This window comes from Salvelinus fontinalis, chromosome 9 (genome assembly GCF_029448725.1).
Source record: "Salvelinus fontinalis isolate EN_2023a chromosome 9, ASM2944872v1, whole genome shotgun sequence".
NCBI lineage: Eukaryota > Metazoa > Chordata > Actinopteri > Salmoniformes > Salmonidae > Salvelinus > Salvelinus fontinalis.
The window spans coordinates 61,073,102-61,088,590 of NC_074673.1; the positions used below are offsets into that span (position 1 = coordinate 61,073,102).

Sequence of the window (15,489 nt, forward strand, 5' to 3'; positions counted from 1 at the left end):
ATAAAAGACACCTGTCCACAACCTCAAACAGTCACACTCCAAACTCCACTATGGCCAAGACCAAAGAGCTGTCAAAGGACACCAGAAACAAAGTTGTAGACCTGCACCAGGCTGGGAAGACTGAATCTGCAATAGGTAAGCAGCTTGGTTTGAAGAAATCAACTGTGGGAGCAATTATTAGGAAATGAAAGACATACAAGACCACTGATAATCTCCCTCGATCTGGGGCTCCACGCAAGATCTCACCCCGTGGGGTCAAAATGATCACAAAAACGGTGAGCAAAAATCCCAGAACCACACGGGGGGACCTAGTGAATGACCTGCAGAGAGCTGGGACCAAAGTAACAAAGCCTACCATCAGTAACACACTACGCCGCCAGGGACTCAAATCCTGCAGTGCCAGACGTGTCCCCCTGCTTAAGCCAGTACATGTCCAGGCCCGTCTGAAGTTTGCTAGAGAGCATTTGGATGATCCAGAAGAAGATTGGGAAAATGTCATATGGTCAGATGAAACCAAAATATAACTTTTTGGTAAAAACTCAACTCGTCGTGTTTGGAGGACAAAGAATGCTGAGTTGCATCCAAAGAACACCATACCTACTGTGAAGCATGGGGGTGGAAACATCATGCTTTGGGGCTGTTTTTCTGCAAAGGGACCAGGACGACTGTAAAGGTCCCTTTGTAAAGGAAAGAATGAATGGGGCCATGTATCGTGAGATTTTGAGTGAAAACCTCCTTCCATCAGCAAGGGCATTGAAGATGAAACGTGGCTGGGTCTTTCAGCATGACAATGATCTTTAACACACCGCCCGGGCAATGAAGGAGTGGCTTTGTAAGAAGCATTTCAAGGTCCTGGAGTGGCCTAGCCAGTCTCTAGATCTCAACCCCATAGAAAATCTTTGGAGGGAGTTGAAAGTCCATGTTGCCCAGCAACAGCCCCAAAACATCACTGCTCTAGAGGAGATATGCATGGAGGAATGGGCCAAAATAGCCAGCAACAGTGTGTGAAAATCTTGTGAAGACTTACAGAAAATGTTTGACCTCTGTCATTGCCAACAAAGGGTATATAACAAAGTATTGAGATAAACTTTTGTTATTGACCAAATACTTATTTTCCACCATAATTTGCAAATAAATTAATAAAAAAATCCTACAATGTGATTTCCTGAAATTTTTCTCATTTTGTCTGTCATAGCTGAAGTGTACCTATGATGAAAATTACAGGCCTCTCTCATCTTTTTAAGTGGGAGAACTTGTACAATTGGTGGCTGACTAAATACTTTTTTGCCCCACTGTATTGGGGATGATGACTTCTATGATCGCCATTGTTCCCCTCGGGCTGTTGCGACCTTTGGTGGGTGATAGACACTCGCTTGGATGCATTGCAGCACCTAAACCGGTCACTCCGGGTGTTCCTGTCTTGCCTATGGGCTCTGGCTCGGTGGAGGGACCAGCAGCATGGGTCAAGTTATATCCTGCAAGGTGATCACGACAGACGCATCCCCCCGAGGGTGGTGTATGCATTGTGAGGGCAGCACAATTTGGGGTTTGGGTGCAGCTCAATGCTGGGAAGGGAGCGTCATTGATCCTTTGTGGCTCGTGGAAATCATTCGCCTTTTGTCCCAGGCGCAAGGGCAAGACGGAGATCTGGAATCTGGCCCCTGAAAGATCCAATCTGAAGGCAAGGGGTTTACCTCTGAACATTATTGCTACTATACAGTCCACAAGGGCACCCTCCATAAGAGGGTTGTATTGATATACAGTTGAAGTCTGAAGTTTACATACACCTTAGCCAAATACATTTAAACTCAGTTTTTCACAATTCCTGACATTTAATACTAGTAAAAAGTCCCTGTCTTAGGTCAGTTAGTATCACCACTTTATTTTAAGAATGTGAAATGTCAGAATAATAGTAGAGAGAATTATTTCTTTCATCACATTCCCAGTGGGTCAGAAGTTTACATACACTCAATTAGTATTTGGTAGCATTGCATTTAAATTGTTTAACTTGGGTCAAACGTTTCGGGTAGCCTTCCACAAGACTGATGTCTTGAGATGTTGCTTCAATACATCCACATAATTCTTCTCCCTCATGCCATCTATTTTGTGAAGTGCACCAGTCCCTCCTGCAGCAAAGCACCCCCACAGCATGATGCTGCCACCCCAGTGCTTCACGGTTGGGATGGTATTCTTCGGCTTGCAAGCCCCCCCCTTTTTCCTCCAAACATAACGATGGTCATTATGACCAAATAGTTATATTTTTGTTTCATCAGACCAGAGGACATTTCTCCAAAAAGTACGATCTTTGTCCCCATGTGCAGTTGCAAACCGTAGTCTGGCTTTTTTTTATGGCGGTTTTGGAGCCGTGGCTTCTTCCTTGCTGAGTGGCCTTTCAGGTTATGTCGATATAGGACTCGTTTTACTGTGGATATATACTTTTGTACCTGTTTCCTCCAGCATCTTCACAAGGTGCTTTGCTGTTGTTCTAGGATTGATTTGCACTTTTCGCACCAAAGTACATTCATCTCTAGGAGACAGAACGCGTCTCCTTCCTAAGCAGTATGACGGCTGCGTGGTCCCATGGTGTTTATACTTATGTAGTATTGTTTGTACAGATGAACGTGGTATGTTCAGGCGTTTGGAAATTGCTCCCAAGGATGAACGACTTGTGGAGGTCTACAATTCTTTTTCTGAGGTCTTGGCTGATTTCTTTTGATTTTCCCATGATGTCAAGCAAAGAGGCACTGAGCTTGAAGGTAGGCCTTGAACTACATCCACAGGTACACCTCTAACTGACTCAAATTATGTCAATTATCCTATCAGAAGCTTCTAAAGCCATGACATCATTTTCTGGAATTTTCCAAACTGTTTAAAGACAGTCAACTTAATGTATGTAAACTTCTGACCCACTGGAATTGTGATGCAGTGAATTATAAGTGAAATAATCTGTCTGTATACAATTGTTGGAAAAATTACTTGTGTCATGCACAAAGTAGCTGTCCCAACCGACTTGCCAAAACTATAGTTTGGTTAACAAGAAATTTGTGGAGTAGTTGAAAAATAAGTTATGATTCCAACCTAAGTGTATGTAAACTTCCGACTTCAACTGTAAATAGCGGGTGTTTACAGCGTGTCATTTGGGGGAAGTATTAGTGCCACTCCAGGGTTTTTAAAAGGGTGTGCGCCGTCTCAGGCCAGTTTCTAAACCTATTGCGCCCACTTGAGATTTGACTTTGGAAGTGCTGTGTGAGGCCCCATTTGAATCAACAGACACTGCAGCAGACACTGTGGATTCTCTCCTACAAGATTGCACTGCTCGTGGCTTTGGTCTTGACTAAACGTGTTGGAGATCTCCACGCGTTACCTGTTCACCCCTCTTGTAGACAGTTGGGTTGTAACATCACTCTAAGGTGACGTTTGTGTCCTAATGCAGCCTTAGTCATGACTATGTCCTACAGGTCTCTAGCTCTACCCTTTTCGCCTCAGTTTGCTTCTGAGGAATAGTGGAGATTACATGCCTTGTGTCTGGTTTGAGTGTACCAGGGGTTGCGCAATACCCAGATACCACAGGTTGGCTTGGAACTCTGGGGGGGGTCTGCCGTGGGCCATTTCCTTTGACGTTGGCTTGGGGCTATCCCCATAGTGTTGTACAAAGTTGACAAAGGGAACGTACAGTTATGACTACAACTACTTTTCCCTGAAGGAGGGAAAACGAGGTACACCTCTTCGGCCACGTGCCGCCCAGTTCTGGGCTTGGTGAAGAGCGGTACTGAATTGAAGGAATGAATCCGTGACTCTGGTTTATCGCCTGTGGAAGGTGGGGCTTACAGTTAGGCACGGTGTTCATTGGCCTTGTCAGGTGTGATTCTAATGTTCTTCAGTAAAGGGCGCTAGCACGCAAGCTCCCGGTAGCTGTATTGTACCTAGTTTCCCTCCTTCAGGGAACAGTAGTTATGACTATAACTGTACGTTTGGAAATGTGTGGTATGGGGGTTGGAGCCTTGATGTAGGTAAACCACAACAGTGTCCAACTTTCAGCTGTTGCAGATGCACCTCCCCACGACATCACTCGTAGACTTTCTTCTGCAGTCGGTTGTGTTAGCATTACTGCTCGAACATACCCAATATACAAATGTAGCTTCCTTAAATCAGACAGAAAAACAGTGGCAGTTTATCAAAATTAGCTGGTTAACTTAATAATCCTGCTTTCTGGAATACCCTACAGGGAAATACAGACAAGTAAATAACATAACGATGACAGAGTTGTGGTGAAGGTTTTTATGTCCATTTAATATATATATATTTTTTTATATATAAGGAAAAGCACAATTACTACAAATAACACTAATAGTGAATCACAGCCTACAAAGCAGATATTATGGATATTAAATGCTATAATACAAGATCTCATTCAAGTATTTTACATTTGTTTTTATTATTTTTTCCCCCCTCATGACAAGCCTAGGATATTGTAATGGTAATGAACTATGAAAAAAAACGTGTGGTTCATATACAGCTATTTTTTATTTATATGGCTCTATGGAATTTTGTCCTTTTTTCAGTCCCCAGACAACATTGCCATTCATAACCTCTGAATATTGACAAACCCAAAGTGGGTTACGTCCCCTCTTTCTCTCCAGTGTCCGGCCCAGTCCATCTGACACTAGGGGGAGCCATGCCTGGTGTCCTGCTGAGTTCATTGGAGCACCAACTGTTGCATCCACAGGGTTTGATGCACTATGCTAACGATTAGACTGGACACCAAAGGACAGGTCTTACCTGTCCCCTCTATCCTGGTCTAGGACGAGGGGACACACACACAGAGGTGACATTCACTGGGGGTGCATTAGGAAAGTAATTTGTCTTTAATTTCTCGAGTAAAAACATTCTTGAGCGATTCAATCAATCATAGAAGCCCACTCAATTGACCCACAGCTCCCTTGAGTTAAACCCACAAGACAGGGAAAAAAAGCTACAAAAGAAAGTTAATTGTGAAACTCAACTTTTTCAACAATGACCGTTAATGAAAATGTCCAATTGTCTTCATGTTTGTTTGACATTTTAACACCGCGGAACCACCTGTGAATATGAATCACTTCTCAACCTCCAGCAGAAGGGACAGTTATAACTCTTATTTATGCCAATTGATATTTAACTAAAGAGGACCATTACACTTTACACTGATCAATAACTAGTTAGGGGGAATATTTTGACTTTGGCTCATGATATGATTTGTGGAAAGTTTGAATTGCCGTGGCATGAACACACTAGTGCTTCACATCATGCAATTTGTTAATGGAAATCCTAAAAAATATTTTAAATCCCGCAAATTAGCTCTGATTTGAAAATGAACTTGTTCTGGAAACGTGTGATTTGTTGTTGCATTGAATGTCAGTTGACGACCGAATGAAAATGTCCCTTTATTTGTACTATACTATGTTCCCATTTCTGAAAGTCCAGAGGTTTCAACAAATGCATAGCAATACTGAGACATACCCACAGCATAGCAATACTGAGACATACCCACAGCATAGCAATACTGAGACATACCCACAGCATAGCAATACTGAGACATATCCACAGCATAGCAATACAGAGACATACCCACAGCATAGCAATAGAGACATACCCACAGCATAGCAATACAGAGACATACCCACAGCATAGCAATACAGAGACATATCCACAGCATAGCAATACAGAGACATATCCACAGCATAGCAATACAGAGACATATCCACAGCATAGCAATACAGAGACATACCCACAGCATAGCAATACTGAGACATACCCACAGCATAGCAATACAGAGACATACCCACAGCATAGCAATACTGAGACATACCCACAGCATAGCAATACAGAGACATATCCACAGCATAGCAATACAGAGACATACCCACAGCATAGCAATACAGAGACATACCCACAGCATAGCAATACAGAGACATACCCACAGCATAGCAATACTGAGACATGCCCACAGCATAGCAATACTGAGACATGCCCACAGCATAGCAATACTGAGACATACCCACAGCATAGCAATACTGAGACATACCCACAGCATAGCAATACAGAGACATACCCACAGCATAGCAATACTGAGACATATCCACAGCATAGCATAGCAATACTGAGACATATCCACAGCATAGCATAGCAATACAGAGACATACCCACAGCATAGCAATACAGAGACATACCCACAGCATAGCAATACAGAGACATACCCACAGCATAGCAATACTGAGACATATCCACAGCATAGCATAGCAATACTGAGACATATCCACAGCATAGCATAGCAATACAGAGACATACCCACAGCATAGCAATACAGAGACATACCCACAGCATAGCAATACTGAGACATACCCACAGCATAGCAATACTGAGACATGCCCACAGCATAGCAATACTGAGACATGCCCACAGCATAGCAATACTGAGACATACCCACAGCATAGCAATACTGAGACATACCCACAGCATAGCAATACAGAGACATACCCACAGCATAGCAATACTGAGACATATCCACAGCATAGCAATACAGAGACATACCCACAGCATAGCAATACAGAGACATACCCACAGCATAGCAATACAGAGACATACCCACAGCATAGCAATACAGAGACATACCCACAGCATAGCAATACAGAGACATACCCACAGCATAGCAATACAGAGACATACCCACAGCATAGCAATACAGAGACATACCCACAGCATAGGTAGAAACACAGCAAATAAAAAAGCATTATAATTTCAGCCCATTTAAAATAAAAAATAAAAAGTATGTACACATGTAAGGCGAATATACAAACAATAAAACAAGTAGCCAGGAGGTGTAAGTTATCTTCTGTCCAATTCACATTAGTGAAGAAAAAAATAAATCACTCATCTGTTTGATATCATCAGTCCTCTGTCGGATAAAGATGTTATCCACACGAGATTATTATAGTTTCTATCTGACCGTATGTAGCTGTTCATGGGAATAGAACAGGTGGGTTGGGTTCAGGGGTCAGAAGGGAGACCGTCTGTCCATTGGTCGTTCTCCTCCAGATGGACAGAGTAGAGCCTCTGGGGGGAAAAACATACGAGGTGTGTGTGTGTGGAAGCGGTGGTGGGATGCAATGTTACAGGCCATGCTAAGCTGCAGACTGAAACCCTGCCTTGTTCAGCCCTGGGAAGCAGGCCATTACCCCCAAACATAACCCACCGCACAGCTCCCCAAAGCAACCACCGCAGCACACCAAATCTACCGAGAAACCTTTCAGCTCTTTTTCTCTGCTTCAAGTAATCCGGATTGGTGATTCCAGAGCCACAAATTGCAAACACACTGAGGGGTGGGAAAAGGGGGAGGCTTTATGACACTTGGAAGACAGTTTAGCAGGTTGCGTTGAAAACTGTTTGGCAGGCAGGGAGTCACTGAGTGGCCACTACTGTAGGTGGGGACCAATGTTGCATATTTGCAATTATCAATGCTGTACATTCGACATTACGGTGGCGGGGCACAAGTAAAGCAGAAAAAACATTAAAATAAGGCAACTTTCAATGATCTTGTTCATTTTTCATCATTTGGTTTGGTGTTCTTTCATCTATTTTTTCTCCCTCTATTTCTCTCTCGCACTAAACAGGTTAAATATGTATTTTTCAAAGCATCAATTTCTAATCCACCAACTAGAGGGTGTCAAGTGGAAAAGGGGGTTGGTCCATCAATAGAAAGGAATCACAAGGTTCGCAGTTGCCATCAAACGTCCTCAGAAACCATGTCCATTCCCCACATTGTAACCACGGGGAGAATATATGCCAAGGTTTGCAAAATAAAATACTTCGTCCACTCCTTCAATAGTCATTCAGTTTCATCTCTAATAAGTCAAAACCCTGGGGGTTTCAAACTAAATAAATCAAAATGGAAGAGCCTTGATTTATTCAAATCACAAGTCATTCTCTCATTCTTGCGGCGCAGAAAATATTTAATGCCGTTGAGTTGATCCAAGTGGCTGAGGGTTGTCCGGGGTGTTACTTTGGTGGCTGGGCGTCTGATGCGGTTGCCGAGGCCTGGGCTGCGGGTCGCTGGCTCTGGCTGCTGATTTTGGCATCCTCCCTGGTGGGGCCCTGGGCGAACGGGGCTGGGCTGAAGCCACTTTGGCTGTGGGGGCGGCTGGGGCCCTGGGAGGGGTGGCGGTGGCGACCGTCTCCGCTGGATGAGTGTCCCTTGCGGCCTCCCTCCTCCATCGGGGGCTGCAATGAAGGAAAATGGTGAGGTGTGGGATTAACTGGGGCTCTACAGACGTTCTAAAAGGGCAATTCAACGTTCAAGGAATTACACTGAGTCAGATTATTCACTTTAAAATCTATGCTAAACAAAAACCATTGATTTCAAAATTTAACAAAGCAATAAACTCTATGCACATGGACTACTTTGAACATTTCACAAACACACATTTACTGGATGAACTGTGCAGATGCAGTGTGGTAACAGAATTACGGTAAAATCTCCCTCAGTTTTCCCGTGACCACATTTTTTCAAAACTTTGTTAAGTATCTGCTTCGAAATAAGATTCCAAAGATGTCTGCGGAAAGAATGGGGTGTCAGCTATGACATACAAATCAAAATGTACTTGTCACATGCTTCGTAAACAAGAGGTGTAGACTACCAGTGAAATAATTTCTTCCCAGCAACGGAGAGAAAAATAATACCATGGCTATACACGGGGTACCAGTACCGACTCTGTGCAAGTGTACGAGGTAATTGACGTAGATACAGTGCATTCGGAAAGTATTCAGACCCCTTTGTTACGTTGCAGCATTATTCTAAAATGGATTAAATAAAAATCCTCAATCTACACAAAGTACCCTATAATGACAAAAAAAAAAAGTTTTTTATTCAAAGTAAAAAAAGCAGAAATACCTTCTTTACATAAATATTCAGGCCCTTTGCTCGAAATTGAGCTCAGGTGAACCCTGTTTCCATTGATCATCCTTGAGATGTTTCTACAACTTGATTGGAGTCCACCTGTGGTAAATTCAATTGATTGGACATGATTTGGAAAGGCACACACGTGTCTATATAAGGTCCCACAGTTGACAGTGCATGTCAGAGCAAAACCCAAGCCATGAGGTTGAAGGAATTGTCTGCAGAGTTCCCGAGACAGGATTGTGTCGAGTCACAGATCTGGGGAAGGGCACACATTTTTGGGGGCAGCATTGAAGGTCCCCAAGAACATAGTAGCCTCCATCATTCTTAAATGTAAGAAATTTAAAACCACCAAGCCTCTTCCTAGAGCTGGCTGCCTGGCCAAACTGAGCAATCGGGGGAGAAGGGCCTTGGTCAGGGAGGTGGCCAAGAACCCAATGGTCACTCTGACAGAGCTCCAGAGTTCCTCTGTGGAGATGGGAGAACCTTCCAGAAGGACAACCATCTCTGCAGCACTCCACCAATCAGGCCTTTATGGTAGTGGCCAGACGGAAGCCACTCCTCAGTAAAAGGCAATTGACAGCCTGCTTGGAGTTTGCCAAAAGGTACCTAAAGGACTCTTATAACATTATAAAAAATATTCTCTGGTCTGATGAAACCAAGATTGAGCTATTTGACCTGTATGCCAAGCATCACGACTGGAGGAAACCTGGCACCATCCAGCATGGTGGTGGCAGCATCATGCTGTGGGGATGTTTTTCAGCGACAGGGACTGGGGATACTAGTCAGGATCGAGGCAAAGATGAACGGAGCAAATTACAGAAACATCCTTGATGAAAACCTGCTCCAGAGCGCTCATGACCTCAGACCGGGGCGAAGGTTCACCTTCCAACAGGACAATGACTCTAAGCACACAGCCAAGACAACGCAGGAGAGAGGCTTCGGGAATGTTCTTGAGTGGCCCAGTCAGAGCCCGGACTTGAACCCAATTATACATCTCTGGTGAGACCTGAAAACAGCTGTGCAGCGACGCTCCCCATCCAACCTGACAGAGCTTGAGAGGATCTGCAGAGAAGAATGGGAGAAACTCCCCAAATACAAGTGTGCCAAGCTTGTAGTGTCATACCCAAGAAGACTCGAGGCTGTAACCGCTGCCAAAGGTGCTTCAACAAAGTACCGAGTAAAGGGTCTGAATACTTATGCAAATGTTTTTTGTGTGCAATTTTTTTTAAACCCAGTTTTTTCTTTGTCATTGAGGGGGGGGGGGGCAATTTAATCAATTGAGGCTGTTTTAATGAATAAGGTTGTAACGTAACAAAATGTGGAAAAAGTCAAGGGGTCTGAATACACCGTATGTACACTACTAGTCAAAAGTTTTAGAACACCTACTCATTCAAGTTTTTTTTGTTGGTTCCATCCGCAGTGTCTGTGAGATGTGGTGGGGATGAACGGATGATCTCCGCAAGTATATTTCCCATCGTAAAGCATGGAGGAGGTGGTGTTATGGTGTGGGGGTGCTTTGCTGGTGACACTGTCAGTGATTTAATTAGAATTCAAAGCACACTTAACCAGCATGGCTAACACAGCATTCTGCACCGATATGCAATCCCATCTGGTTTGGGCTTAGTGGGACTATCATTTGTCTTTCAACAGGACAATGACCCAACACACCTCCAGGCTGTGCAAGGGCTATTTTACCAAGAAGGAGAGTGATGGAGTGTTGCATCAGATGACCTGGCCTCCACAATCCCCCGACCACAACCAAATTGAGATGGTTTGGGATGACTCGGACCGCAGAGTGAAGGAAAAGCAGCCAACAAGTGCTCAGCATATGTGGGAACTCCTTCAAGACTGTTGGAAAAGCATTCCAGGTGAAGCTGGTTGAGAGAATGCCAAGTGTGCAAAGCTGTCATCAAGGCAAAGGGTAGCTATTTGAAGAATCTCAAATATAAAATATATTTTGATTTGTGTAACACTTTTTTGGTTACTACAAGATTCCATATGTGTTGTTTTGATGTCTTCACCATTATTCTACAATGTAGAAAATGGTAAAAAAATAAAATAAAAACCCTTGAATCAGTAGGTGTTCTAAAACCTTTGACCGGTAGTGTACATATAGGTAGGGGTAAAGTGACTAGGCAACAGGATAGATAATAAGCAGTAGCAGCAGCATATGTGATGAGTCCAGAGTTAGTGGAAAAAGGGGTCAATGCATATAGTTCGGGTAGCAATTTGGTTAACTATTTAGCAGTATTATGACACCTTGAGTTGGAACATTTTTATTTTGGTTATTGAACTACAGTAGGTGAAGTGTATTTACATCCGGTAACAGAATTATGGTAACGGATTTACATAACGGGTCCCTGATCTGTACTATACAAAAATGCTATTATGGCAATGAATATCACTCTATTTGTGGTGATGTATCCTGAATAGGTACACAAAAAGGTAGAAATATGCAATATCCTTCTTTTGCATATTTGGTTATTCATCAATACACTGGCTGTTATTGTAATGAGCTCTGCCCCTAAACAAGACCACATTTGGTTGGTCCGGACAAGGCCAAATCTTAAACAATCAGACATCTACGTTTCACAAATTTGGCCATATTAGTAAAGCACAGTAATGCACAGTAGATATATTCAGTACATTACTGTACTCTATGAGCGTGTGCTGTACTTAACTCTACTTTTCTATACGGCTGTACTGCGCTCTACTGTACTGTCCAAACTTGTAAAACATCGGTGTTTATGGACTGACCAAAATTCAACTACTTTTCAAAGTCAATGGACGTCCGGTGTCGGTGCTCAGTTGGTGAGGATGCTTGCTACAGTAAATGGAAACAGAGTAGGTGGTAGGTGTCATTGAGCCGCGAGAGCTGACATTAACTGGAGAGAGAGAAAGAGGGGAGAGAGAGAGAGGGAGGGGTTGTTCACAGTCTTGTTTGGACCAACAGACGACAGAAAGAGAGAAACATAACAGTATGCGAGGAGAAGGGAGGACAATAGCAGGTGACCCAACTGTGGTTTGACTAGTAGGATTCCCACTTGTGGCTAATTCACTTGCAGTAATTCTGTTACAGATTTGGTAACAGAACAACGAGTTTTAATCACTTAATAATTCATACACTTGATGTCAGTAAAAACACTAACTAATCGTTAGGTCAACCTTTACTTGTTACTTCTGTGAACATTCATTATCCTCCGTCATGAGGGAAAGAAATGAGAAAATATCTTAAATATATATGTGGGTTTTTGGTAACGGAATTACAAGGCACGGGGCAATGTTTCCTAATCTTACAGAAGGCAAATCATTTATCCAAAACAAAATATAAGTGTTGAAATTACTTCAACATGATTGTGTTTTTGATCCCTTTTCCATTGGTTTGACCAGAATGCAAAGCCTTCGCTTATTCCACATTGTTAGGATGGAATATGGTTTAAAACATGTATATATGCCTTAATTCCTCAATTATATAGACTCCTGGCTTTCATTTGACATGCTCCTATGAACTTCACATGTTGGTGCTCATGGGTCCTTTTACATGGAAATGCTTCTTACTGTAACAGTGTCTCAAATGGCACCCAATTCCCTATATAGTGCACTACTTTGACCTGTGCCCTGCTCAAAAGTAGTGCACTATGTAAGGAACAGGGTGCCATTTGCGACGCACACCAAAGAGTGCAGGGTGAACAAGGCAGGCCTGTTCTTTGTTAAAGGGATACTTAGAGAAGTGTGTGTTTTTATTTCTCGGCGTGCAGTTTGGAGATTGAAGTTAGCATATTGTTAGCTTAGCTGAAAGTCGCCAGCTCCTCTCAAAAGCAGAGGTAAAAACCGTGTGGTTGGTCATTTACAGTCTTATAAAGCTATACATAGTAATCAAATCAAATGTTATTTCGTCACATGCGCCGAATACAACAGGCATACAAATGCAACCTTAGAGTGAAATGCTTACTTTACAAGCTCTTAACCAACAACGCAGTTCAGAGAAATAAGTGCTATATCGATGTTATAAAATTGTTCATTTCACTGATAATCATAACAAATGAAATTCTATCCACTTCCTCATTCTTTCCCCGTTATCGCATAAATATTTATAGAGGTCGCAACGTTTCACCTGTCCCATTATGGCTTCTGAGCGCACGGGCAGCACCCTTGACAGATAACCCATGGGGGTGGCAGGTAGCCTGGCAGTTAGGAGCGTTGGGCCAGTAACCGAAAGGTTGCTGGATCGAATCCCCAAGCCGACAAGGTGAAAATCTATTCTGCCCTTGAGCAAGGCAATTACACTTATTTGCTCCAGGGTCGCCCTCAATAATGGCTGATCCCCTGGCTGTGACCCCATTCTCCAAGGGTGTCTCAGAGGGAGTGGGATTTGCAAAAAAATACATTTGTACAGGTTACCACCTTGTACATACATTGAAACAGGACTATATAAGCAACACCTAACTATTCTATTATTAAATACAACTTTGATATTAGGTATGTCTTAACGTTTAAACAGCAAAGAATACATCTAAAAATGACGTGAATTCACAATTCAGATATGGTCCTGCGTATGACCGCTAGGGGGCAATGCGGTTCAATCTACCGCTGACCTGGCTACCTACCAGACGGTCGTCACCGGTTACTACAGTTACAAAGTCACGAAGCCTGCGAATTTCTACAATTGATCTTAAAATGTGATTTTAAACCGAATGTTATCCTTATGCATAACCCTAAATTATAAAAAATAAAATGAAATTATTATAATTTCTAAACACATTTGTTTTCATGAATTTACGATATATACAATTTGAACTTTGTGGCTGTGCTATCTAGTGGAAACACTACAAGACAGCGCTCACCTTACTGCCGTCCCCCACCCACTCAGCAACAATGGTAGTTAATGCCATTTTAGGCTCTCTGCTGTGTGCCTCGCCTCTCCATGTTTTCAGTTGTCAGTAGTGACGGGACTTCATTGTAGGCCTACTTGCATAACAATCATTGTACTATTTCATGTCATCTTGTGGTCTGCTTCTAGACATGCCATTAGGGCAACATTGAAGCCAACATCCTCGACCATTGACAATGGTGCATATCAACTGCAATCATTTCTATAAACAGCGCTGTGATTTTCCCACTCTATTCCTTATCGCAATGCTGCCAGCAACTGGTTGAGTCTCAAGGTGCCTCCCTTTCAGCATTGCACCTGTACTGTCACTGATGCTTATTTCCACCTCGCTAAGTTCTCATTTAACTTCTTAAAGTATTGGCATACAGGACCTCGCTGCCGTCACTTCCCTGTCTCACTCTGCCATTTTTTTTGTCAACGGTAAATGAGGATGACGTGCGGAGCGCTTTATATCCGTGGCAAATCATTTTAAAAATGCCCATCCCCTCCTACTAACTTTGCAGCATTGTTGCGTTAGGTGTTTGTTTAATTTTACATGTCCCCTTTATGAGGATGATTGGGACCTGTTAGTGGTGGTTGTAATAACTGCACTGTGATTTTAGTTGTCAACAACAACAACAAAAAATTTTGTTTAAACGTCACACCCCTACTCTAAACATCTCTATGCAACAGCGATTCTTTTAATGTTAACAAACCCACTTGCTCAGTACTTCGACCCTACAAAAGCTTGACGAAGCATGATAGCCCTCACTACAACTTTTTCACTGCTGGCTACGTAAAGGTGTCTAAAACGTGTACTTTGACAGGTTTCCCTAGTAGTAAAAAGTAGAAGAGAACATGTAACTTTGACAGGTTTCACTAGTAGTAAAAAGTAGAAGAGAACATGTAACTTTGACAGGTTTCCCTAGTAGTAAAAAGTAGAAGAGAACATGTAACTTTGACAGGTTTCACTAGTAGTAAAAAGTAGAAGAGAACATGTAACTTTGACAGGTTTCACTAGTAGTAAAAAGTAGAAGAGAACATGTAACTTTGACAGGTTTCCCTAGTAGTAAAAAGTAGAAGAGAACATGTAACTTTGACAGGTTTCACTAGTAGTAAAAAGTAGAAGAGAACATGTAACTTTGACAGGTTTCCCTAGTAGTAAAAAGTAGAAGAGAACATGTAACTTTGACAGGTTTCCCTAGTAGTAAAAAGTAGAAGAGAACATGTAACTTTGACAGGTTTCACTAGTAGTAAAAAGTAGAAGAGAACATGTAACTTTGACAGGTTTCACTAGTAGTAAAAAGTAGAAGAGACCATGTATCTTTGACAGGTTTCACTAGTAGTAAAAAGTAGAAGAGAACATGTAACTTTGACAGGTTTCACTAGTAGTAAAAAGTAGAAGAGAACATGTAACTTTGACAGGTTTCACTAGTAGTAAAAAGTAAAAGAGAACATGTAACTTTGACAGGTTTCACTAGTAGTAAAAAGTAGAAGAGAACATGTAACTTTGACAGGTTTCACTAGTAGTAAAAAGTAGAAGAGAACATGTAACTTTGACAGGTTTCACTAGTAGTAAAAAGTAGAAGAGAACATGTATCTTTGACAGGTTTCCCTAGTAGTAAAAAGTAAAAGAGACCATGTAACTGACAGGTTTCACTAGTAGTAAAAAGTAAAAGAGAACATG

At 42.3% G+C, this 15,489-nt stretch overlaps 1 protein-coding gene across 5 annotated transcripts in view; it reads right to left on the bottom strand.

The window, feature by feature from the left end:
• Positions 1-7,930: 7,930 nt before the first annotated feature.
• The window catches only part of LOC129862908 (la-related protein 1-like), a 94,595-nt gene continuing 87,036 nt past the window's right edge, over positions 7,931-15,489 (bottom strand). For all 5 annotated transcript variants that reach the window (XM_055935004.1, XM_055935001.1, XM_055935003.1 and 2 more), the window contains one exon: positions 7,931-8,253. In XM_055935004.1, the coding sequence (XP_055790979.1) occupies positions 8,032-8,253 (222 nt within the window). In that variant the 3' untranslated portion in view covers positions 7,931-8,031. The remainder of the gene's footprint in view (positions 8,254-15,489) is intronic.